This window comes from Oncorhynchus mykiss, chromosome 10 (assembly GCF_013265735.2).
Source record: "Oncorhynchus mykiss isolate Arlee chromosome 10, USDA_OmykA_1.1, whole genome shotgun sequence".
Lineage (NCBI taxonomy): Eukaryota > Metazoa > Chordata > Actinopteri > Salmoniformes > Salmonidae > Oncorhynchus > Oncorhynchus mykiss.
The window spans coordinates 63,517,605-63,543,412 of NC_048574.1; the positions used below are offsets into that span (position 1 = coordinate 63,517,605).

At 41.9% G+C, this 25,808-nt stretch overlaps 2 protein-coding genes and 1 pseudogene across 5 annotated transcripts in view; all 3 read right to left on the bottom strand.

The window, feature by feature from the left end:
• Positions 1–25,808, bottom strand: part of LOC110534627 (zinc finger and SCAN domain-containing protein 22-like) — a 231,841-nt gene that overhangs the window by 184,528 nt on the left and 21,505 nt on the right. The window lies entirely within an intron of this gene.
• On the bottom strand, positions 4,546–8,364 carry LOC110534665 (zinc finger protein 34). The gene is made up of 3 exons (XM_021619591.2): positions 7,685–8,364; positions 6,182–6,312; positions 4,546–5,995 (listed from the first exon to the last, which is right to left on the bottom strand). The coding sequence occupies exons 1-3, from the start codon at positions 7,959–7,961 to the stop codon at positions 4,907–4,909; spliced, it is 1,497 nt and encodes a 498-aa protein (XP_021475266.2). The 5' UTR covers positions 7,962–8,364; the 3' UTR covers positions 4,546–4,906.
• LOC110534649 lies at positions 16,829–25,612 on the bottom strand (annotated as a pseudogene).

The following is a 25,808-nucleotide window of genomic DNA, read 5'->3' on the forward strand; positions in this document are numbered from 1 at the left end:
GTTAGACTGTAAACTCTCCTTCCAGACTCACATTAAGCATCTCCAATCCAAAATTAAATCTAGAATCGGCTTTCTATTTCGCAACAAAGCCTCCTTCACTCATGCTGCCAAACATACCCTCGTAAAACTAACTATCCTACCGTTCTTCGACTTCGGTGATGTCATTTACAAAATAGCCTCCAACACTCAGCAAACGGGATATAGTCTTTTACAGTGCCATCCGTTTTGTCACCAAAGCCTCATACACTACCCACCACTGTGACCTAAACACTCTCATTGGCTGGCCCTCGCTTCATACTCGTCGCCAAACCCACTGGCTCCAGGTCATCTACAAGTCTTTGCTAGGTAAAGCCCCGCCTTATCTCAGCTCACTGGTCACCATAGCAACACCCACCCCGTAACACACGCTCCAGCAGGTATATATATCTCACTGGTCACCCCCAAAGCCAATTCTTCCTTTGGTCGCCTTTCCTTCCAGTTCAAATCAAATCTACTTTTTTATAAAGCCCTTCTTACATCAGCTGATATCTCAAAGTACTGTACAGAAACCCAGCCTAAAACCCCAAACAGCAAGCAATGCAGGTGTAGAAGCACGGTGGCTAGGAAAAACTCCCTAGAAAGGCCTGAACCTAGGAAGAAACCTAGAGAGGAAACAGGCTATGAGGGGTGGCCAGTCCTCTTCTGGCTGTGCCGGGTGGAGATTATAAGAGAACATGGCCAAGATATTCAAATGTTCATAGGTGACCAGCAGGGTCAAATAATAATAATCACATTGGATGTCGAGGGTGCAACAGGTCGGCACCTCAGGAGTAAATGTCAGTTTGCTTTTCATAGCCGATCATTCAGAGTATCTCTACCGCTCCTGCTGTCTCTAGAGAGTTGAAAACAGCAGGTCTTGGACAGGTAGCACGTCCGGTGAACAGCCGCAGGCAGAACAGTTGAAACTGGAGCAGCAGCACGGCCAGTTGGACTGGGGACAGCAAGGAGTCATCAGGACAGATAGGAGTGAGGCATGGCCTAGGGCTCAGGTCCTCTGAGAGAGAGAAAGAGAGAGAGAAAAAGAGAAAGAAAAGAGAGAATTAGAGAGCGCATACTTGAATTCACACAGGACACCGGATAAGACAGGAGAAATACTCCAGATATAACAAGCTGGCCCTAGCCCCCCGACACATAAACTACTGCAGCATAAATACTGGAGGCTGAGACAGGGGGGGTCAGGAGACACTGTGGCCCCATCCGACGATACCCCTTGACAATGCCAAACAGGCAGGATATAACCCCACCCACTTTGCCAAAGCACAGCCCCCACACCACTTGAGGGTTATCTTCAACCACCAACTTACCATCCTGAGACGAGGCCGAGTATAGCCAACAAAGATCTCCGCCATGGCACAACCCAAGGGGGGGCGCCAACCCAGACAGGAAGATCACGTCAATGACTCAACCCACTCAAGTGACGCACCCCTCCCAGGGACGGCATGGAAGAGCACCAGTAAGCCAGTGACTCAGCCCCTGTAACAGGGTTAGAGGCAGAGAATCCCAGTGGAGAAAGGGGAACTGGCCAGGCAGAAACAGCAAGGGTGGTTCGTTGCTCCAGTGCCTTTCCGGGCACCTTCACTCCTCTGGGCCAGACTACATTCAATCATAGGACCTACTGAAGAGATGAGTCTTCAATAAAGACTTAAAGGTTGAGACCGAGTATGCGTCTCTCACATGTGTAGGCAGACCATTCCATAAAAATTGAGCTCTATAGGAGAAAGCCCTGCCTCCAGCTGTTTGTTTAGAAATTCTAGGGACAGTAAAGAGGCCTGCGTCTTGTGACCGTAGCGTACGTGTAGGTATGTACGGCAGGACCAAATCAGAGAGATAGGTAGGAGCAAGCCCATGTAATGCTTTGTAGGTTAACAGTAAGACCTTGAAATCAGCCCTTGCCCTAACAGGAAGCCAGTGTAGAGAGGCTAGCACTGGAGTAATATGATACATTTTTTGGTTTCTAGTCAAGATTCTAGCAGCTGTGTTTAGCACTAACTGAAGTTTATTTAGTGCTTTATCCGGGTAACCGGAAAGTAGAGCATTGCAGTAGTCTAACCTAGAAGTAACAAAAGCATGGAAACATTTTTCTGCATCATTTTTGGACAGAAAGTTTCTGATTTTTGCAATGTTACGTAGATAGGAAAAAAGCTGTCCTTGAAACAGTCTTGATATGTTCGTCAAAAGAGAGATCAGGGTCCAGAGTAACGCTGAGGTCCTTCACAGTTTTATTTGAGACGACTGTACAACCATCAAGATTAATTGTCAGATTCAACAGAAGTTATCTTTGTTTCTTGGGACCTAGAACAGGCATCTCTGTTTTGTTCGAGTTTAAAAGTAGAACATTTGCAGCCATCCACTTCCTTATGTCTTCCAGCGAGGGCAATTTTGGGGATTCACCATGTTTCATCGAAATGTACAGCTGTGTGTCATCCGCATATCAGTGGAAGTTAACATTATCTTTCCGAATGACATCACCAAGAGGTAAAATATATAGTGAAAACAATAGTGGTCCTAAAACGGAACCTTGAGGAACACCGACATTTACAGTTGATTTGTCAAACCATCCACCGAGACAAACTGATATCTTTCCGACAGATAAGATATAAACCAGGCGAGAACTTGTCCGCGTAGACCAATTTGGGTTTCCAATCTCTCCAAAAGAATGCTGCCAATGACTGGAATGAACTGTAAAAATCACTGAAGCTGGAGACTCATATCTCCCTCACTAGCTTTAAGAACCATCTATCAGAGCAGCTCACAGATCACTGCACCTGTACATAGCCTATCTGTAAATAGCCCATCCAACTACCTCATCCCCTTACTGTATTTATTTATTTATCTTGCTCCTTTGCACCCCAGTATCTCTACTTGCACATTCATCCTCTGCACATCAATCATTCCAATGTTTAATTGGAATATTGTAATTACTTCACCACCATGGCCTATTTATTGCCTTACCTCCCTTACCTCATTTGCACACACTGTATATAGACTTTTTCTACTGTATTATTGACCACATGTTTGTTTATTCCATGTGTAACTGTTGTTGTATGTGTCGAACTGCTGTGCTTTATCTTGGCCAGGTCACAGTTGTAAATGAGAACTTGTTCTCAACTAGCCTACCTGGTTAAATAAAGGTGAAATAAAAAATACAAAAATAAAAAATCAGCAGCACGTCTGGACCCTCCTCCTGGAAATGAGAGGTGATACAGATTACACAGACATACACTCCCTCAGGTATATACACACACAGATAAACACACTTTCAACATAGTGTTTACCCATCCTCACTACATTTGAGTCCTATACTGTCGTTACAGAATGACTTCCACTTGTTGAAATTGGCCTATAACAGAATAACAAAAATAAAACATATGCATTACCATGGTAGAAATTGAAAGAGAACACTTTGGAGATTATGGTAAATTATCAGACCTAAGGTGAGGACACAACAGTTCACCTGACACAAGACTGAATCCAAACGTTACATTGTTAATTTGATGTGCATTTTATATTTACTGTACATTTCTCAGCATTTTGCCATTGAGGAATTGAAGCAAGCACACCTCCATCACACAATTGCTGGTGTTGTTTACGCAATCATTATACATCGCAATCTGGGTGAGGTGGGCATAATTTGAAAGTGTATTCTATTGCCAACATGGCTAGCTAAGTGATACCATATGATCATACAGTGTTAGTTTTGGTGCACATAGAATGGAGTCATGAGTGCATTCAAGTGAGTGTTACGCGGCTAAGTTTCTTCACAATACGACAAACACGGGCTCATTGTGTTCAGGACAACCCAGGATATAACGCATGTCATCTGTGGATCAAACATAGCGATCATAAACGCTGATACTGTAAATTACATGAGTTTTCAGATATGGAAATGAGAAGTGCACATTTGGACTCACAGGTGTAGTTTGCTTGTATGACATCAGTGGTATTTATTATAATCCTCAACGTCTCATCTTTCTGAACACTTCGAGTCCTCAATTTATATTTGCCTCACTCAAACAAATGTGCAAAAGTAGCCCAATTAGCGGGAGGGGTGGGGGTATCTTGTCGCTCACGGTGCTCAAATTTATAACGGCTGTTCGTCAAAACCCATACAGTGATGGGAAGCGGAGAACCTGAACCCTGATGTCATGTACAGCCACTGCGTTCTAATTTAGGCGCTTCTCAATGAAAACATTTGCCATTTTCAATCAGTAGATGGGATGACAGGGCCTGTGAGTGGAAAGGGCTACACCTATCATCATTAAACCCATCCTGGTGGACATAAATATGATGTTGTGGGTAAATATGAGTCATCGATGATGTCAAAAGTCATCATCAGACAAACCTGATTAAACTATTTTGACATGTACAATAAGTGTTTGTTAGTGTGTGGGTATGTGTAGGTATATTTTGTAAGTGTATATTGGTTATAAAACACTGTCGGGTATGTATGCAGAATAGAGTGAGATCAGTGATGTATACTAAAGAGAGTCAATGAAAGTCTTAGAATGAAAAGTACCATTTTGTGTTTATTAAACAAAAACAAGTGTTAAATACACCATATGAAAACCACACACCTCAACTAAAAATATGGATGAACTTGATAAACTGCATTATTTTTCTCATTCAAAAATGTGGAAGTAATGAAATAGGCATTTGTGAACATCATATATCCTACACAGTACAAACAATATGTAACAGACATTTTAGACTTAAATATGCTTTATTATTTCACACAATGTCTGGATGCAATATTCTACCCAGGAATATTCAACACTGAAATCTGTTACTCGATATTCCAAATGCATCTGTGGATCTTTTCTGCAGACAACAATGACAATGCACCTTTGTCTTTATTGCAGGGTTTGATCTAAACGTCAGAAGACCTTTCTCCAATATGGACCTTCAGGTGCATCTTCAGGTTGCAAGCCTGGGCGAAGCGCATTTGACACTGGGTACAGCTGTAAGGTTTCTCCCCTGTGTGGACCCTCTGGTGTCTCTTCAGGGTGCCGGCCTGAGCAAAGCGCATGTGACACTGGCTACAGCTGAAGGGTTTTTCCCCTGTGTGGATCCTCTGGTGGATCTCCACCTTCTGGGGGTAGCTGAAGCCTTTGTTACAGAACATGCAGAGGAACCGTTTCTCTTTACTACCGCCTGATGTTGCTCCCCCTCCCTGTGCCTGGGCTCTAGCCATGTCGTTTGAGTTCAATACCTGATCGAAAAGGACGTGTCCGTGTGAATCGGAAGGTGCCATCGACGTGGACACTGGGTCGCGATCCCTGAGCGGGTGTAAAGGGTAGTGGGTTGCAACATTTGGATTTGCCTGTAAGCTTTCCCTGTAGTCTAAGAAGTCACTAGTGTTAACCTGCGGCTGGCCTCCTAAGTGAGTCTTGTCTGCATTCCATGTCAGAGGAGCATCGCCCTCCACTTTCACAGTCATCTCATCTATGACCAGACCCTCTCCTTTCTTATCTAGGCGCCCTTCAGAGTATACACTACTACTGTACCGGTTCCAGTCCCCTCTCATTGGATTAGTCTGTGTATCTAAGCCCACAGGCATGTCACCAGGTATCATCTCTGTCTCTGTAACATATGAACAGGATGGATCATTGCCAGTCTGTAATGCGTCACCCGAGTCCTGATGGGACAGAACCGTCCTCGGGCTCAGGTTACCGTGAAGTAAATACTTTGAACGGGGAGCAGGAGGACAGCCCAGTCGCTCCAGCACTGTTAAAGTTTTTGTGTCTGTCTCTGACTTGAGGATGGCGTTTGGCATTCCATTGACCTCCGTTATGCTGCATTGGGTCCTAGGCTGCGCTGGGGTGATGGTGGGGTCCTCCGTAGCTACAGGGGGCACTCCAGCCAATCCAGTCTGGATGTCTCTGCTGTGTTTTGGGTCTTCCTCTCCTTCAGACCTCTCCAGCTTGACCCCAGGACCTGCAGCCTCTGCATCTGCAGACTAACACAAGAAGAGAGGAGGTGATTATCAGTACATGAGTTGAACTGGATAACAATGATGTAGGGAAGTCTTACTTCCGACTTCAAATGTACATGAACCTGTACATGTACGATAGTGAATAGCTGAGGGGAGCCAATCTGAAATAAACTGGCAACATTTGATGTGATGTAATACTATTGCACTAACCTCTATCACAATAACTTGCTGGGTTGAGGTTCCACTCCACTCATCAACAGTGATTGGTTGGTCATCTCTCCATGTATTGTGTCCCGCTGGCTTCACAAAGCTCTTGTAGCCTCCAGTGAGATGCCCTTCACCTGAGAGAGTGATTTGGGCAAAAGAGGTGATTCACGACATCGCAGACAAAAATTCCAAATAGTATCCGTAATGTTCGTAGAAATATTTCCAACGTTTTTTATAATCAATCCTCAGGTTGTTTTTACAATATATAATCGATAATATATCAACCGGGAATGTAGCTTCTTCAATAGGAGAGAGAGAGAGAAAATGGCTGCTCCAAGCTGTTGCGCATACAAAACGCTGCTGGCACCCAGCCATACAATGACGCGATGTGATCTTTCTCGCTCATTTTTCAAAATAATAGCCTGAAACTATGTCTAAAGACTGTTCACACCATGGGGAAGCCATAGGAAAAAGAATCTGGTTGATATCCCTTTAAATTGAGTGAAGGCAGGCTATGGAACATGGAGCTTTCAAAATAGAGGTCACTTCCTTGTTTGATTTTCCTCAGGTTTTCGCCTGCAATATCAGTTATGTTATACTCACAGACAATATTTTGACAGTTTTGGAAACTTTAGAGTGTTTTCTATCCCAATCTGATTATATGCATATTCTAGAGTCTGGGCCTGAGAAATAGGCAGTCTAATTTGGGTACGTTTTTTCATTCAAACATCAAAATACTGCCCCCTTACACTCAAGAGGTTAAGTTAGGTACTGTCATTGCTATATTGTACACTAGTGGCAGTTTTGACACTGACTAGAATTGGCAAGGATGTAAACCGGCCAATCAGCCCGCGGCTGGTTTGAGTATTTTTTATTTTTTTACAAACTCAATATACTTTAAAATTACTAAAACCTGTGTAGAAATGTTAATGGTCCCACATTCATACAGTTTCATGATTGTGTCCAACTTACTAATAATAAATTAAATGAAAGATAGTCAGGTAGCATCCAAAAACGATGGATGGAGGGCAATTTTTGTTGTTAATTTTGACAGCAAGGAAACATTTTAAATTCAGTGCAGTCCTCCAGACCTCAATGGACAACTTATTGATACTGTTTATATATATTTTCCAGTTTTTTAAACACCAAATACAAACATACACATGAACAACAACTTACAGACGCACACAAACAGACTACATCTCCTCTGCCCAGATCCGCATTCTCACACCTCCATCACTAGTGCTTGCCACATGGCCTTAAATAGTTTTTCCTCGGTCGCCTATGCTATTTCAATAATAATCATTCGATTTTTTCCATTTGGTTAATGATGGCGGTTTCAATGATTTCCACGATTTTAATATACAGTACGTTCTTTCAAGATGAATGATGAGAAGAAAAACGTCCAGCCCATTGGGTATCTCACTACACCCCCATTTGTCATGTTTTCATTTAGTAAGTAATACGAAATGCAGTAAATTATCCTCGGCCTTCTGCTAAATGTACCTCTTGCCATTCCTCTGCATCGGACGAGGGTCTTGACACTACAGGGACGACTGGCGAGGACGCGTTCTCGCGTTGTCCTCTCTGCGCGCTCCCGTGCCACCTTCGATTCCAGAAGTTTCCTCCGCAATGCCATGTTTTCTTTCTGGCTTCGAGTTATTTCCAAACGAAACACTGCATAGTCATCGTCTACGAGTGTACAGATCTCTGCCACGGCTGCATTCGCTAGAACCTCCATAATGGAGGCTATTTGAGTGTGAAAAACCATACAGTTAGCCATTGTTTGCTAACGTTAGCAGCTAGCGTTAACTAGATAATGTCCTGACTATAACGCGAATGAAAGACTACCTGGGGTACATATGTGATAGTGTGCTGTTAAATTTGTCATATTTTGAGTTCCATTGTGTGAATAAATGTCTAAATAAAAACCGATAACGTGGAAATGGTTGTTGGTCACTTCACTTGTTTCTTCTTCTTTGGTATAATGGCGTTTGCAACAATTATATGTGCATTCCGCCACCTACTGTACACGTGGATAATAAAGTCACCTCTCCAAAAATGCGGTGTAAAAAAATTATACATGTAAAAAAATTCCATACAAACTATCAAAAACGAAATGTTAAACTAAATCAGCCTGCTTTTCTGTTCTAATCAGGTCGCTACACAAGCTCAGAATGATCCTGTGAGGGCGGGACATTTCCTGGCAACAGTAGTCCTTGCAGTGCTTCTGCCGTTAAGTCTTGGAGGACTAAAATCTTCTTGGCTACAGATATAATGATGTCCAGCTTCTTGGACACTTGTGCAGTTAATAACTGTAGCTATAAATGCTACAAAATACACCTTATTCACAATATTTGTATCCAGATTGATGTATAACATTTGCAACTGGTTGAGGTGCATCCACTGCAATATCTTCTTCAGAACTTGGCCCTTCAACTTTCTTCACTGCCTCCACATAGGAGATTTGCTGTACAGCCCTGATCCTTGACACCTCAACCTCTTTCACCCTAACAGGTCACTCAGGAAATTCGGAAATATGATCCCCACCAGAAGGTGTTTAGCTTGTCTGGGAGCAAGATGTCGGTGACCGCGACGAGGCTGGTTTTCCCTTTGTAATCCGTGATTGTCTGTAGATCCTGCCACATACGTCTCGTACTGCAGACTGTAAACACAAATTGCACAGAAGAGAATATGAAGATTTATATAAGAAATTCTTTTCTGTACACACAGAAACATGATGTTATAACATTTTAACCACAGTCAAGCCAATCTACCACTGTGATTCAAGTTCCTAACATTATGGAGCCATTGGAGTTTATTTTAAAGTAATTTTTTCTTCTTCTTAAATGTACCCCTTTTTCTCCCTAATTTTGTGGTATCCAAATGGTAGTTACAGTCTTGTCCCATCGCTGCAACTCCCGTACGGACTCAGGAGAGGCGTAGGTCGAGAGCTGTGCGTCTTCCGAAACACAACCCAGCCAAGCCGCACTGCTTCTTGACACAATGCCCGCTTAACCCGGAAGTCAGCCGCACCAATGTGTCGGGGAAAACACTGTACACCTGGCGATCTGTCAGTGTGCATTGTGCCCGGCCCGCCACAGGAGTCGCTAGTGCGCGATGGGACAAGAACATCCCTGCCGGCCAAACCCTCCCCTAACCCGGACAACGCTGGGCCAGTTGTGCGCCACCCCATGGGTCTCCCGGTCACGGCCGCATGCGACAGAGCCTGGACTCGAACCAGGATCTCACAGCTAGCACTACGCCACTCAGGAGGCCTATTTTTAAAGTTTTGATTCAAGAATTAAGTAAACGTTTTGGTTCGACAGTAATAAATAAAACTCAGTCCCTGTAATGACATAAACAAAAGACTAGTCAGTTAGTACAGAGTCAGTTTTGTATTTAATTTAAACTAAATGGTCATATAGTCAACTGTGAACTACATTACTTTTATTGCACAAAACGATAAATGATAACATTAATTTGAATACTTTGGAAAAGGTTCAACATTACATTACACACAGCTTCACTACTTCACGTCAAGTATACATTAATTAAGGCACTGTCATTATCTCACTATAAAGCAGTATCAACCTAAAGGGACAAAGCATTTTTACAGACACCATCACCATAATCATCTACTCTGCCTCATCATCCTCAGTTCACATCATCCACTTTCCTATACATCTAAATCCAACAGAATTCATTACAATCTAACTAGTTCTATATTTTCAGTGCATACAGGCAAACTGCCTCTCTCCCATGTGGACCTTCAGGTGCCTCTTCAAGTGGTGCTGGTGGGAGAACCTCTTCTCACACTGGGGGCAGCTGTATGGTTTCTCCCCTGTGTGGACCCTCTGGTGCCTTTTCAGCTTGGAGGAGTGGGAGAAACTCACCCGACACAGGTGGCACCCGAAAGGTTTCTCCCCTGTGTGCATCCTCTGGTGGATTTCCACCTGTTTGGGGAAGCTGAAGGCTTTCCCACAGAATGAACATGGGAAGCGCTTCTCTTTGCCACCAGATCTGCTGATAGCGTTACTACTACTGTCATTTGTCAATAGGCTTGTGTAGCCATTTAGTGTTGAGGCACTGACATTGTCTGAGGTCTGGTTTAACATAGGGAGAGTGTGTGGAGGATGAAAGCCAGGGAGTGTCTGTGTTGTGGCAGGGTCCATGTTCCAATTGATAGATCCTATAGAAGGCAGGCTGAAGGCAGCACCTGTTAAGGGGTTAACCTGAGGCGCAATCAGTCTTTTTGAATCACAACTATAGGAGCAGGATGGAGCATCGCTAGCAGAGTCTGTATCTGTTCTCTCCAGCTGCATACGGACACCTCCCCATCCCCGCAGACCAAATCTAAGTCTCGCCTTCGTCTCAGCCAGTCTGTTGTCATGGAGAATGAGTTCGGATGTTGTTTTGTGTTCGACTGTCTGTTTCTGGTAGTGGTCAACAATGTTGTTCACCAGCCCAGAGTTGAGGACGCTGTCCCATCCACTGACCTCCACTATGTCACCTCTGGTTCTGGCTTGCTCAGTGATGTTGTCCCCTGGGTCCTTGCCTGCACCAGTCTGGGTCTGGGAATCCGAGATGGCTCCCCAGTCTCCTGTGTTAGCCTTCAGCCATCCACCTGCAGGAAGAGGTTAGAAAATATACTTTACAAACATGGCAGAGAAAACTCTACATATGAAGTATTTTGTCAATTACCTGGTGAAGTTAATACATTATAATGTTTGTGTTTTTTGTATGTAAAAATAAGTTGTTTAATTTTATGAATGAAGAGAAAAGTATAGACAGGTGCATCATTATTCCCATTGAAAATATATTACTGTATGTAGGCTATATGCATTTCTCCCTTACTTTTCTCCCCCATCTTTAGTCCACTCAGCAGATTAATGCTCTCTGGTCTGTCTTCTACTGTCTCCTCTTTGACCAACAACAGATCAGGCTTCCCATCCTCCATGTCTACTGACTGTAAGAGATACAGAGTGAGAGGATGTTGGATCAAGAAAGCTGATATGAGCACCTGCTATTGAGCATCTTCTGATTGGGCAATGAAGGGTTGCCATGAGTACTATGCAAATGTTAGTTGATTTGATTACTAGACACTCTTTAATGGTTTGATCATTCAAAGGCATGTTCCCACACTTAAGACAAAATCAATCAAGACCTTTGAATCAAATTTTATTGGTCACGTACACATATTTTGCAGATGGTATCGCAGGTGCAGCGAAATGCTTATGTTTTTAGCTTCAAGAGTACCTAACAATACAAAACAATTCACAGAATAACAATATTTAAGAAGAATCAGAACGCGTAATGTCAGAGTCCGGAAAACAGTGTAATGGTTTGGGGATGCTTTGCTGCCTCAGGACCTGGACGACTTGCCTTAATAGAAAGGAACCATGAGTTCTGCTCTGTATCAGATAATTCTACAGGAGAATGTCAGGCCATCCATCTTTGAGCTGAAGCTGAAGCACAGCTTGGTCATGCAGCAAGACAATAATCCAAAACAAACAATCAAGTCTACATGAAAATGGTTAAAAAGCAACAAATGTGAAGTTTTCTAAAGGCCTAGTCAAAGACCAGACCTAATCCCAATTTGGATGTTGTGGCCAGACTTGAAACAAGCATTTAATGTTTGAAAACCAACAAATGTCGCTGAGTTAAAGCCGTTCTGCATGCAAAAGTGGGCGAAAATCCCTCCACAGCGACATGAGAGACTGATCAACAACTACAGGAACCATTTGGTTGCAGTCATTGCAGCTAAAGGTGGCACACCCAGTTATTGAGTATAAGGGGGCAATTACTTTTTAACACAGTGGAATTGGGTGTTGCATAACTTTGTTAATTAAATAAAATATATATTTTGGGGGATTATTTGTAAACTCAGGTTCCCATTATCTGATATTAGGTTTTGGTTGAAGATCTGATGACATTCAGTATCAAAAATATGTGGAAATAGAGAAAATCCTAAAGGAGGCACATACTTTTTCACTTTTTCTAATAAAATGACAACAGATTTTTTTTGTTAATTAAAAATATCACAACGTCCCTTGTTTCATGAGCCGTTATAAAAGTTCTCAGAAATGTTCCATACACACAAAATCCTGCTTCTTCACCTGCGGGATCGTCTGAGCCACCCAGACAGCTGATGAAACTGGGGGTTTGCACAACCGAAGAATTTCTACACAAACTGTCAGAAACCACAAACTGTCAGAAACTGTCTCGTTGCCCTCACCAGGGTCTTGACATGCCTGCAGTTCGTCGTTGTAACCGACTTCAGTGGGCAAATGTTCACCTTAGATGGCCACTGGCCCGCTGGGGAAGTGTGCTCTTCACGGATGAATTCCGGTTTCAACTGCACCGGGCAGGTGGCAGACAGTTTGGCGTCTTGCGGGCGAGCGATTTGCTGACGTCAACGTTGTGAACAGAACGCCCCGTGGTGGTGGAGTTATGGTATGGGGAGGCATAAGCTATAGATAACGAACACAATTGCATTTTGAATGCACAAAGATACTGTAACGACATCCTGCAGATTTAAATCAGGACTGAGTCTGGACCACTCAGGAACACTCAGGAGTCCCATTGTTGTGCCACTCATCCGCCACCATCACCTCATGTTTCAGCATGATAATGCACAGCCCAATGTCACAAAGATCTGTACACAATTCCTGGAAGCTGAAAATGTCCCAGTTCTTCCATGACCTGCATACTCACCAGACACCATTGAGCATGTTTGGGATGCTCTGGATGACGAGTATGACCGCGTGTTCCAGTTCCCGCCGATATCAAGCAACTTCGCACAGCCATTGAAGAGGAGTGGGACATTCCACAGGCCACAATCAACAGCCTGATCAACTCTATGCGAAGGAGATGTTCGCGCTGCATGAGGCAAATGGTAGTCACCAGATATTGGCTGGGTTTCTGATCCACTCCTCTACCTTTTTTTACGGTGTCTGTGACCAACAGATGCATATCTGTATTCCTAGTCATGTGAAATCCATAGATTATGACCTAATTCATTAATTAATTTCAATTGACTGATTTCCTTAATATGAACTGTAACTCAGTAAAATCGTTGAAATTGTTGCATGTTGCATTTATATTTTTGTTTAGTATATGATCCGTTATTGATGTCACTTGTTAAATACACTTCAAACAGTGTAGATGAAGGTGAGGAGACAGGTCTGTTCACCCTTCTACCATCCAGACGGTGGAGACAGTACTGGTGCATCAAAGCTGGAACAGAGAGAATGAAAAACAGCTTCCATCTCCAGGCCATCAGACTATTAAATAGTCACCACTAGCTGGCTTCCGCCCAGTATCCTGCCCTGAACCTTAGTCACTGTTAATAGCCGGCCACCACCTCGTACTCTACCCTTCACCTTCGACTGCTGCCCTATGTACATAGCCACTGAACACGCGTCACTTTAATAATGTTTACATACTGTTTTACCCACTTCATATGTATATACTGTATTCTAGTCAAGGCTCATCCTATATAACTACTGCTGTACAGACTTTTTCTATTCATATGCTGTCCATAATGTCTATTGACATATTTATAGATGCACAAACACACTAAGTATAGAAAACATTAGGAACACCTTCCTAATATTGAGTTGCAACCCTCCATTTTGCCCTCAGAACAGCCTCAATTTGTCAGGGTATGGAATGTCAGGGTGTCGAAAGCGTTCCACAGGGATGCTAGCCCATGTTGACTACAAGGCTTCCCACAGTTGTGTCAAGTTGGCTGGATTCTTTTTAAGTCTTTATAAATCTATATTTTTTATTTATATATTTTTTTATTAACCCCGCCTACAGCTTCCACACGATGTCACCAGTACTGGCATTTCATTGCAAGTTTATCCTTGGTGGGATGACGTATAGGCACTTCCTGTCTTGGGGTGCACCCAGGAAATTATGAAAGTGAAAAAAATGGACGATGATTTCAAGATTTGCTGCTATCGAATACAGATCGCCCCGTGATCAATTTGAACGATTATTAACGTTTATTAATACCTAAAGTTGGTTTACAAAAGTAGTTTCAAGTGATTTGTAAAAGTTTATAGGCAACTTTTTTAATTTTAAAAAGTGACGTTGCGTCTTGTAAAGGTGAATTTTCCTTGGATCAGACGGCCTTCATAAATTGACATTTTGGGTATACAATGACGGATTTAATCGGGAAAAAGACCCAATTGTGATGTTTATGGGACATATAGGAGTGCAAACAAAGAAGCTCGTCAAAGGTAATGAATGTTTTATATTTTATTTCTGCGTTTTGTGTAGCGCCGGCTACCGCTAAATCTTTTGTTTAGGTCTCGTTCAGGTATTTCGGGGGGTGCATGCTATCAGATAATAGCTTCTCATGCTTTCGCCGAAAAGCATTTTACAAATCTGACATGTTGGCTAGATTCACAACGAGTGTAGCTTTAATTGAGTACCTTGCATGTGTGTTTTAATGAAAGTTTGAGTTTTATCGAGTACTACAGGTGCCGCTCTGAAATTTCCGCAGATTTTGGATCCTGTACAGGAACAACAATACGTAAGAGGTTAATAATCTACTGCAGAACCATTTTGGGTTTAAGTATAATTTATGTATGAGTGAAGCTTTTAGTGAGAGGTTTAAAGCTTTAATATTTAATAATTTTAGCCCCCCAAACTCATATTCATTATATAAATAGCCACATTTTATTTGGTCTGGCTTAGCCTTCCAAATCAAATGAAATATTTTTTGCTCATGTGATTAAAAAAATGAGTCATCTGGAGTAGGCAGTGCCATTAGTAAGTAAGTAAACTGTGATAGGACCAAAGAGTTAATCAATGTGATTTTTCCATAGAGTATTTACCTCTCCATGGTTGCAGAATCGTATCTATTTTTGCTAACTTTCTATTGAAATTAATTGTGGTAAATTCAACTATATTTTTTAGATGTGAAAACCAAGTATGTCTACTTCACCATCCGCCCATTTTATTGGTAAACTACATGGAAACACTATGTTTTTTTTTACGATCCAATACATAATATGTGCACTTGTCGTAATTAGGTTTTAATCCAGAGAGGCTAGAAAAGTGATCAAGACCTTCAATGAGACTGTGCAGGGATCCAGATTGTGTACTTAAGACAAAACTAGAATCATCGGCATACATTGACACTTTTGTTTTTATCCCCTGGATTTCTAACCCCCTGTTCTTGTTGGGTCTAATTTTAATAGCTAGCATTTCAATGGCCATAATAAATAGATATGGAGACAACGGACAGCCTTGTTTTACTTAAAAAGCTCAATATTTTCTGAGAAGTACCCATTATTTACTATTTTACATCTGGGGTTGCTGTACTTAACTTTAACCCATTGTATAAGAGATTCACCAAAATTAAAGTAATCCAGGCATTTATATATAAATTGTAGTCGTACTTTATAAAACGTATTTTCAAAATCTGGTATGAAGATCATACCTGGTATCTTCGATGTTTCATAATGTTCAAGTAATTGTCGTATATTATCTCCAATATATCGTCCATGTAAAAAACCTGTCTGATCAGGATGAATAATATCTGGTAAAATCTTTTTTTTTTAAACACAAGGCCAAATCTACACTGGAGTTGCTTACCAAGAAGACAGTGAGTTTTCTTGAGTGACCGAGTTACAGTTTTGACTTAAATCGACTTGAGAATCTATGACAAGACCTACAAATGATGAACAAGCAATTTGATAGAACTTGATGAAGTTTGAAAATAATATGCAGGTTTAGAAAGCTCTTGGAGACGTACCCAGAAAGATTCACAGCTGTAATTGCCGCCAACAGTGTTTCTACAAAGTATTGACTCGGGTGTGAATACTTACATAAATTATACATTTCTGTACTTAATTTTCAATAAAATTTCAATAAACCTGTTTTCACTTTGTCATTATGGGGTTTTGTGTGTAGATGGGTGATAAAATGTTTTTAATCCATTTTTAATTCAGCTGTAACACAACACCATGTGGAATAAGTCAGGGGGTATGAATACTTTCTGAAGGCACTGTAATCTAATCCAATGAGAAGGGACTGGAACCGGTACAGTAGCAGTGTATACTCTGAAGGGTGCCTAGATAAGGAAAGGGAGGGTCTGGTCATAGATGAGGTGACTGTGAAAGTGGAGGGCGATGCTCTTCTGACATGGAATTCAGATGAGACTCTAGATAACAATTTTCAGGTCTTGCCATAGATTCTCAAGTAGATGTAAGTCAAAACTGTAACTCAGCCACTCAGGAAAATTCACTGTCTTCTTGGTAAGCAACTCCAGTGTATATTTGGCCTTGTGTTTTAGGTTACTGTCCTGCAAAGGTGAATTCCTCCCAGTGTCTGGTCGAAAGCAGACTGAACCAGGTTTTCCTCTAGGATTTTGTTTAGCTCCATTCCGTTTCATTTTTATCCTGAAAAACACTGCAATAATTAATGATTACAAGCATACCCATAACCACCTTTATGCTTGAAAATGTGGAGAGTTGTACTCAGTAATGTCTTGTATTGGATTTGCCCCAAACATAACACTTTGTATTTAGGACAAAAAATGTATTGCGTTGCCACATTTCTTGCAGTATTACTTTAGTGTATTGATACACCATCCAAAGTGTAATTAATAACTTCACCATGCTCAAAGGGATATACAATGTCTACTTTTTTCTTTTTACCCATCTACCAATAGATGCCCTTCTTTGCGAGGCATTGGAAAACCTCCTTGGTCTTTGTGGTTGAATCTAATCTGTGTTTGAAATTCATTTCTCGCCTGAAGGACCCTTGCAGATAATTGTAAAACACTGTTTTGCACACAGAGTGAGTCATTGCAACTTATTATGTGACGTGTTAAGCTCATTTTTACTCCTGAATGTATTTACGGGTGGAATACTTATTGACTAAAAATGTTTCAGCTTTTCATTTTTTTAAATTAATTTGTCAACATTTCTAAAAACATTTTCACTTTGACATTATGGGGCATCGTGTGTAGGCCAGTGACAAACAAATAAAACATGTAAATTCAGGCTCGAACACAATAAAATGTGGAAAAAGTCAAGAGGTGTGGATACTTTCTGAAGGCATTGTATATGCCTTATATATCACAAAATGTCTGGACACAATATAGACTACCCAGGAATATTCAACACATCTGTTACTCTAGTAATTCCAAATGCATCTGTGTAACACTCACCACTGCATCCTGTATCAAAAGGTCGGCTGGTCCTCATTAAAGTCTCTTTTTGTTACAAAGCTTTTACTACACAAGTTTCCAACTTACCTAACTTCGTTGTTGAAGTATAAAAACATGAGATCCCAAACCCGTTTACAGGGTTGGTTAACTCTTGAGGTTCCTCGGATCTCCACTTTTAGTTTTAAATGCACCTCATTCATGGAACCAACTACAAAATACATTACAATTGGATGTTCTGGTCCGTTCGGCAGTTCTTACAGAGGAATGTAACTGTTTTTCTTGAACATTTGTGTATTTCTTTCTTTTACATTGTATCTGATTTTATTTTGTCCTATTCATTGTATATGCATTGTATATGCTCCCTTGTGAAAGAGACCCTGGTCTCAATGTTTACTCCCTGTTAAAATAAAGGTCAAATCAAAAATATATTTTCTGCTGACAATAATGACAATTGATGTTTGTTTTTAATGCCTCGCAGTCTCGATTAAGAGGAATAGTTACTTTCTATGTTATAGAGTGGAATGGTTTTTCTGCAGGTGTATCCTGAGGTAACTCCTTTCTAAAAACCTCCTCCTGCAGTGCGAACCACCTCTCTCCCGTGTGGATCTTCAGGTGCATCTTCAGCTGCTGCTAGCAGGAGAATCTCTTCTCACACTGGGGTCAGCTGTATTGTTTCTCCTCTGTGTGGACCCTCTGGTGTCTCTTCAGGTTGCCAGCATGGGCAAAGCGCATGTTACACTGGTTACAGCTGAAGGGTTTCTCCCCTGTGTGGACTCTTTGGTGCCTATTCAGACTGGACGATTGGGAGAAAGTGGCCCGGCACAGGTGGCAGCCATATGGTTTCTCCCCCGTGTGCATCCTCTGGTGGATCTCCACTTGTTGGGGGAAACTGAAGGCTTTCGCACAGAAGGAACACGTGAAGCGCTTCTCTATGGCGCTGCCACCTTTACTGATTCTGTCTCTACTACTGTCATTTGTCAATGGGCTTGTGTAGCCATTTAGTGTTGAGGAACTGGCATTGTCTGATGTTTGGTTTAACATAAGGAGAGTGTGAGGAGGATGAAGGCCAGGGAGTGTCTGTGTTGTCACAGGGTCCATGTTCCAGTTGATAGATCCTATAGGAGGCAGGCTGAAGGCAGCACCTGTTAGGGGGTTAACCTGAGGAGTCATCAGTCTCTCTGAATCACAACTATAGGAGCAGGACGGAGCATCGCTAGCTGAGTCTGTGTGTGTTCTCTCCCGCCCCATACCGACACCTTCCCGTCCCTGGAGACCAAAGCAATGCCTCGCCCTGGTCTCAGCCAGTCTGTTGTCATGGAGACTAAGTTCGGTTGTTGTTTTGTGTTCGACGGTCTGTTTCTGGTTAACAGTGTTGTTCCCCAGCCCAGAGTTCAAGACGCTGTCCCATCCACTGACCTCCACTATGTCGCCTCTGGTCCTGGCCTGCTCAGTGATGTTGTCCCTTAGGCCCTTGGCTGCACCGGTCTGGGTCTGGTAATCCAAGATGGTCGCCCAGTCTCCTCTGTTAGCCTCCAGCCAACCACCTGCAGGAAGAGTTTAGAAAATAGACTTTACAAACATGACAGAGAACTCTACATATTACATTTTTTTTGTCAATTACCTGGTAAAGTTCATACATTGTGTGTGTTTTTATATGCAAACATAAGTTGTATTGATTTAATTTGATGTATTGAATGAAGAAAAAAAAATTGCCGGATCACTATTCAATGTGCTATATGTATTTCTCCCTTACCTTGCTCCCCCATCTTTAGTCCACTCAGCAGATCAATGCTCTCTGGTCCGTCTTCTATTGTCTCCTCTTTGACCAGCAGCAGATCAGGCTTCCCATCCTCCATGTCTACTGACTGTAAGAGATACAGAGTTAGAGGATGTTGGATCAAGAAATCTGATATGAGCACCCTACTATGGGGATTGCTATGAGTACTATGCAAACATGATAGTTGATTTGATCACTTGATACTATTTAATGATTTGATAATTCAAAAGGCATGGTTCCACACAAAATGAATCAAGACCTGGGCCCGTATCCACAAAGAGTATCGGAGTAGAAGTGCTGATCGAAGATCAGGTCCCCACTTGTCTACATTGTCATTCATTATAATCTAAAAAGAAAAACTGATCCTAGATCAACACTCCTACTCTGAGAGGCTTTGTAGATACGGGCCCAGGTCTTGATTCATTTTGTGTGGAACCATGCCTTAGTAGTAGTTTACAGTGGACTCACCTCAGTGAGACTGTGTGTGGTCCTGTGCTGCTCAGCTGGTTCCTCTGTGGGTTGAGGACGAGGTGTAGTCTGGTTTTCCTCCATGACCATGGTCCCCTCAGGGTTCCTCAGACCCTCCTCACACCCCTCCTCTTTCACCAGCAGCATCTCTGGACCCTCCTCCTCCTGGAAGAGGCAGGTGATACAGACATACACTCCCTCAGGTATGTACACACAGATAATAAACACACTTTCAACATGGAGTGTTTACCCATCCCCACTATGTTTGAGTCCTATACTGTAGTTACAGAATGACTTAATTGTTGTTAAGCCCATCATGGTGGACATGAATATGATGTTGTTGGTAAATATTAGTCGCCTATGATAAGTCAAAAGTCGTCATCAGCCAAACCCAACTAAACTATACAAAAATATAAACACAACACTCAACATTTTCAAAGATTTTGCCGTTCATATAAGGAAATCAATCAACTGAAATAAATTAACTAGGCCCCAATCTATTGATTTCAAATGACTGGGCAGGGGTGCAGCCATGGGTGGGCCTTGGAGGGCATAGGCCCACCCACTTGGCAGCCAGGCCCAGCCAATCATAATGAGTTTTTCCCCACAAAAGGGTTTTATTACAGACAGAAATACTCCTAGGCTGACGTGGTCTATAGCTGTGAGGCTGATTAGATGTACTACCAAATTCTCTAAAACGAAGTTGGAGGCAGTTTATGGTAGAGAAATTAACTTTAGATTCTCTGGCCTAAGCTCTGGTGGACATTCCTGCAGTCAGCATGCCATTTGCACACTCACAAAAAAATTGAGACATCTGTGGTATTATGTTGTGACAAAACTGCACATTTTAAAGTGGCCTTTTATTGCCCCCAGCACAAGTTGCACCTGTGTAATGATTACACTGTTTAATCAACTTCTTGATTTGCCACACCTGTCAGGTGGATGGATTATCTTGGCTAAATATAAATGCTCACTAATAGGGGTGTAAACAGATTTGTGCATATAGAAATGAAACATAGGACCAACACTTTACATGTAGAGTTTATATTTTTGTTCAGTGTGTTTTGACGTGTACAGTAGGTGTTTGTTCATGTGTGGGTTTTTGTAGGTATATTTAGTAAGTCTATAATGGTTATAAAGCGCTGTTGGGTGTATGCAGAATAGGGTGAGATCGGATGTGATGTGTACTAAAGAAAGTCTCAATGAAAGTCTTAAAATGGGACTTTTTATTCTGTTTTTATTAAACATAAACAAGTTTGAAAGCTGCAATATGTAACTTTTTGGGCAACCTGACAAAATGCACATAGAAATGTGAGTTATAGGTCTGTCTATAAGTCTAAGAAGTAGTAGATATGTTCTATATGAACTTTTTCTATGCTTCCCCTTTTTAAGTTTCATCTTTGCATCTTTTACACCAGCTTTAAAAAGCTGAAAATACAACATTTTTGGTTATGGAAAACATATTTCACAGCGGTTTAAATGGTACAATGATTCTCTACACAATGTCTACTTGCTTTGTCACAAACTATTAGAATTTTAGCAACCAGGAAATGGAAGAGTGATTTCTGCATTTTGCATCTTTAAATACACCATATGAAAACCATACATACAAAAAATCTGCATGAACTTGATCAACTGCATTAATTTTCTTATTAAAAGTGTCTTAGAAAATAATTAAGTAGTTGAATGGAAGTGATGAAAATAGGCACTTGTGAACATCATATAGCTTACACAGTACAAACACAATATGTAAGTGTATTTTCAGGCTTATATATGCCTTATAAAGTGCCTGGTGAAGTCTACCCACCTCTTGCATTGTATACATACAGTATTAAATTGAACGTTTTTCCTACTGATCTACACAATCTACTCCACATTTTCAAAGTGAAAGAAAGATTATAGAACATAGTGTGGCAGAATTATGTTATGGGTATGCTTGTCACCGGCAGGGACTGGAGACTTTGTCAGGATCAAAAGAAATATGAAAGGAGCAAAGCCCAGGTAAAAGGCTAGAGGAAATCCCCCATCAGTCTTCTGAAAACCTAACTCTGGGATAGTGTTTTATTGTTCAGCAGGACAATTATACACATTTAATGCCAAAGACACAGCAGAATAGCTTTCCAAGAGATGTTGAGTATTCCTGAGTAGTCCAGTCTCAGTCCTGAACTAATTTGCTTGAAATTCAGAGACAAGGTTTGAATATTGCTCACCGTCAATGATTCCCAACCAAATTTACTGAGCTTGAGCAATTTTGACCAAGAGTTGTGCAATTTTGGTTCCTAAGAGTTGTGCAAAGTTGGTAGAATCTTATTCAAAATGATTCACAGCTGTACTGGCTGCCAAAAGTGCTTCCACCAAGTATTAACTCTGGGTTGTGAAGACATATGCAATCAAGACATGGTCGTTTTTCAATTTTTTATACATTTGGAAAATTATCTATAATTTTTATTTCACTTTGAAAATGTGGAGTAGGTTGTGTAGATGGGTAGGAAAGAAACTCCTGTAATCCCTTTTTAGATTTAATTTGAAGACAGCAAAATGGGAAGACTGTGCAAGGGATGTGTAGACTTTCACCAGCAACTGTATATCCCACAATGTCTGGATGCAATATTCCACCCAGGAATATTCAACACTGAAATCTGTTAAACTCAGTTCAGATACATAAGATGAGACGGTCTTAAGGAGCTAGCTAGCTATTTTGCTACACATAGCTAGCCTATCTGACAAGTTATTATGGCCTCGATTCTGACCCAATTTAAGAGTGCGTAAATGGAACATAATTCACTTTTAATGCGCTTTTCTCTTTATGCGTATTCTGACCTTGAACCTAAACATTAGAACAGCATGCCATTCACCCACTATTTGTTTGAGGTGAAGCTCGAATAAATGAAGGTGTGAAGGAGCTGTATCTAGATACGCAGTATTCTGACCTTGACTTAATTCCCCCAACTTTACGCGCGAGGAAACCATGCACAAGGTCAAGCCAACCTGCCATATTCCAAGTGGAAAAAGTATCTACTTCATTTTTTCTGATAGAAATAACATAATTTTCCATGCACTGTAATTTATAAATTGATAAGAGCTATTGGTAAGAGCTAGGTCAATGAGTAATCCGTTTGGAGAAGGGGATTGTAAATACACATGGCAATTGTTTTAGATTATTTTTCCTTATGATCCCCGGAGGAAAATGTGAAACCAGCCATATGGAAGCAAACCGAAAATCATATCAACATGACATGTATTGAGGGCCCTTTCCCACAGTGAAATAAGATGTAAATAGCACCGCCGTTATTCTTAATTTTAATTGTGTGCCCTCATAATTTGCGTTTCTGGTGCATGTATTTCATGACGCTCACTTGCTACAAGTGGCAACTTTGTTGCATCATGTCATTGACGAGGCACCATTACCGTGGAAACGGTCTCAACTGCACATCTCGTCTTCTTGATTTGAATGCCTCCTCTTTAGTCAGCTGTTGTACAACATAACATTCGGAAACTAGATAGTTTTATCTTGTCTCATGTCGGCTGTTGCATCTGAACTGGGCTTAACTCTCGTTATTCCAAATGCATCTGTAGATCGTTTGTACTGACAACAATAAAAATTAATCGTAGTCTTTAATGCAGGGTTTGATCTAAGCTATCCAGTGGAATGATTTTTCTGCTGGTGTATATTGAGGTATCTCCTCTCTGAGAACCTCTTCCCGCAGTGTGTACAGGCGAACGGCTTCTCTCCTGTGTGGACCTTCAGGTGCATCTTCAGATGGTCCTGGCGGGAGAACTTCTTCTCACACTGGGGGCAGCTGTAGGGTTTCACCCCTGTGTGGACCCTCTGATGCCTCTTCAGGCCACGAGCCTGGGCGAAGCGCATTTGACACTGGGTACAGCTGAAGGACTTCCCCCCTGTGTGGACCCTCTGGTGGATCTCCACCTTCTGGGGGCAGTTGAAGCCTTTGTTACAGAACATGCAGAAGAACCGTTTCTCTTTACTATTGCCTGATGTGGCTCCCCCTCCCTGAGACTGGGCTATAGCCCTGTGGTTTGAGTTCAATACCTGATCAAAAAGGATGCGGCCATGTGAATTGGAAGGTACCATCGATGTGGACACTGAGTTGCGATCCCTGAACGCGTGCAAGGGGGAGTGGGTCACAACATTTATTTTTGTCTCCAAAAAGTCCCTGGTGTTGCCCTGAGAGTGTCCTTCTCCTAAGTGAGTCTTGTTTGCATTCCATGTCAGAGGAGCGTCGCCCTCCATTTTCACAGTCACCTCATCTAGGACTATAACCTCCCCTTTCTTATCTAGGCAGCCTTCAGAGTCTAGACTACTACTGTACTGGTTCCAGTCCCCTCTAGACAGATCAGTCTGTGTCTCTAAACCCAAAGGCATGTTGCCAGGGTCCATCTCTGTAGTGTAAGAACAAGATGGATCATCACCGCCAGTGTCTAACATGTGACCATAGCCATCCCCACGGGAATGAACCATCCTCTGGCTCTGGTGAAATACCGGTAAATACTCTGAGCCTGAAGCAGGAGGACAGCCCAGTGGCCCCTGCCCCAGTCTCTCTGTGTCTGATATGTGGTCAGATCCTCTGTGTAAGAGCCTTTGTGTTACAGTTAAAGGCTTGGTGTCTGTCTCTGATTTGAGGACGGCGTCGGGCCTTCCACTGACCTCCGTGATGCTGCGTTGGGTCCTGGGCTGGGGCGCAGAGGTGGTGGGGTCCTCCATGACTTCATAGGGCGCACCAGCCACTCCAGTCTGGATGTCTCCACTTTGCATTGGGCCCTCTCCTTCAGACCTGTGCTGCTTGACCCCAGGACCTGCATCCTCTGCATCTGCAGACTGACACAAGCATTGGATAACATTGTTGTAGGGAAGTCTCACAACATCTTCTATGGCAGAACAATTAGGATGTAAGCAAATTAATAGCTGAGGGGAGCCTTTCTGAAATAAACTTGTCACATTTGATATAACACTATTACACTAACCTCTATCACGATAATGTGCTGGGTTGAGGTTCCACTCCCCTCATCAACAGTATCTGGTTGGTCATCTATCCATGTATTGTGTCCTGCTGGCTTCACAAAGCTCCTGTGGCCTCCAGGGAGCTGTCCTTCACCCGAGAGAGTGATTGGGGTAGAAGAGCTGGTTAGGTTAGCTACTGTCAATGCTATACTGTACACTATTGACAGTTGACAAATGTCTAGAATTGACAAGGATATAAGTTAACAATTTGCATAATTTATTGATAAACTATTTATAAACTGATTATGTTCCATGCATCCTATTGTTTTCATTGAGTAAATAATAGGAATGCAGTAAATCAATTATCTGGTTTTAATATGATATTGTGTCTTCGTGCAATATAGTTAAGTAATGAGGGGAATTACTGCATATTATCCAAAAACGGATCATGACCCAATTCTGGGTAACACATCTGAACACATGTACAGAGGGGAAACGGGCGACAGGCCGCTAAGCCTTGGCCTTCTGCAAAATGTACCTCTTGCCATTCCTCTGTATCGGTCGAGGATCTTGACACTACTGGGACGACTGGCGAGGACGCGCTCCCGTGCCACCTTCAGTTCGAGTAGCTGTAGTTTCCTCCGCAATGCCCGGTTTTCTTTTTGGCTTTGAGACATTTCCAAACGAAACACTGCATAGTCGTCGTCTACGAGTTTACAGATGTCAGCCACGGCTGCATTCGCTAGAACCTCCATAATGGAGGCTATTTCAGTGTGAAAAACCATACAGTCAGCCATTGTTAGCAGCTAGGTAGCTAACGTTACCTAGATAACATCTATCAACCAAGTCCTCAACGCGAATTAAACACTACCTAAGTATGTGATGCTGGCGCAGTTAAATGAGTCATAGTTTGAGTTCCAGGGTTTTAATAAACGTCTAAATAACAACAATAAAAACGCTAACGTGATAATTGTTCTTGGTCACTTTACATTTCCGTTTACACTGAAGAGAAATTATGTTATTGGGTGGAGTCATCGCTCATAGGGTGTGGCTAAATGAAAAACGGTACTATCGTTATCTTTTGATCTGAGAGCAGACCTGTTTAGAAATAAGTGTGTTAGCAAGAACAGAGTAGAATAAAATACAATACAATATAATTACTTCATTCAATTTACATCACCTCAGTAAGGTAAATAGTCAACTGTCTTAGAAATGTTTGGGGGCATCTGAAGCT

Excerpts from the sequence above, each read along its gene's own strand:
- LOC110534665 (XM_021619591.2), bottom strand. The coding sequence starts at position 7,961 with ATGGCTAACTGTATGGTTTTTCACACTCAAATAGCCTCCATTATGGAG. Across the intron at positions 6,313-7,684 it reads ATGCAGAGGAATGGCAAGAG|GTGAAGGGCATCTCACTGGA; the intron begins GTACATTTAGCA and ends TCACTCTCTCAG. Across the intron at positions 5,996-6,181 it reads AGCAAGTTATTGTGATAGAG|TCTGCAGATGCAGAGGCTGC; the intron begins GTTAGTGCAATA and ends TTCTTGTGTTAG.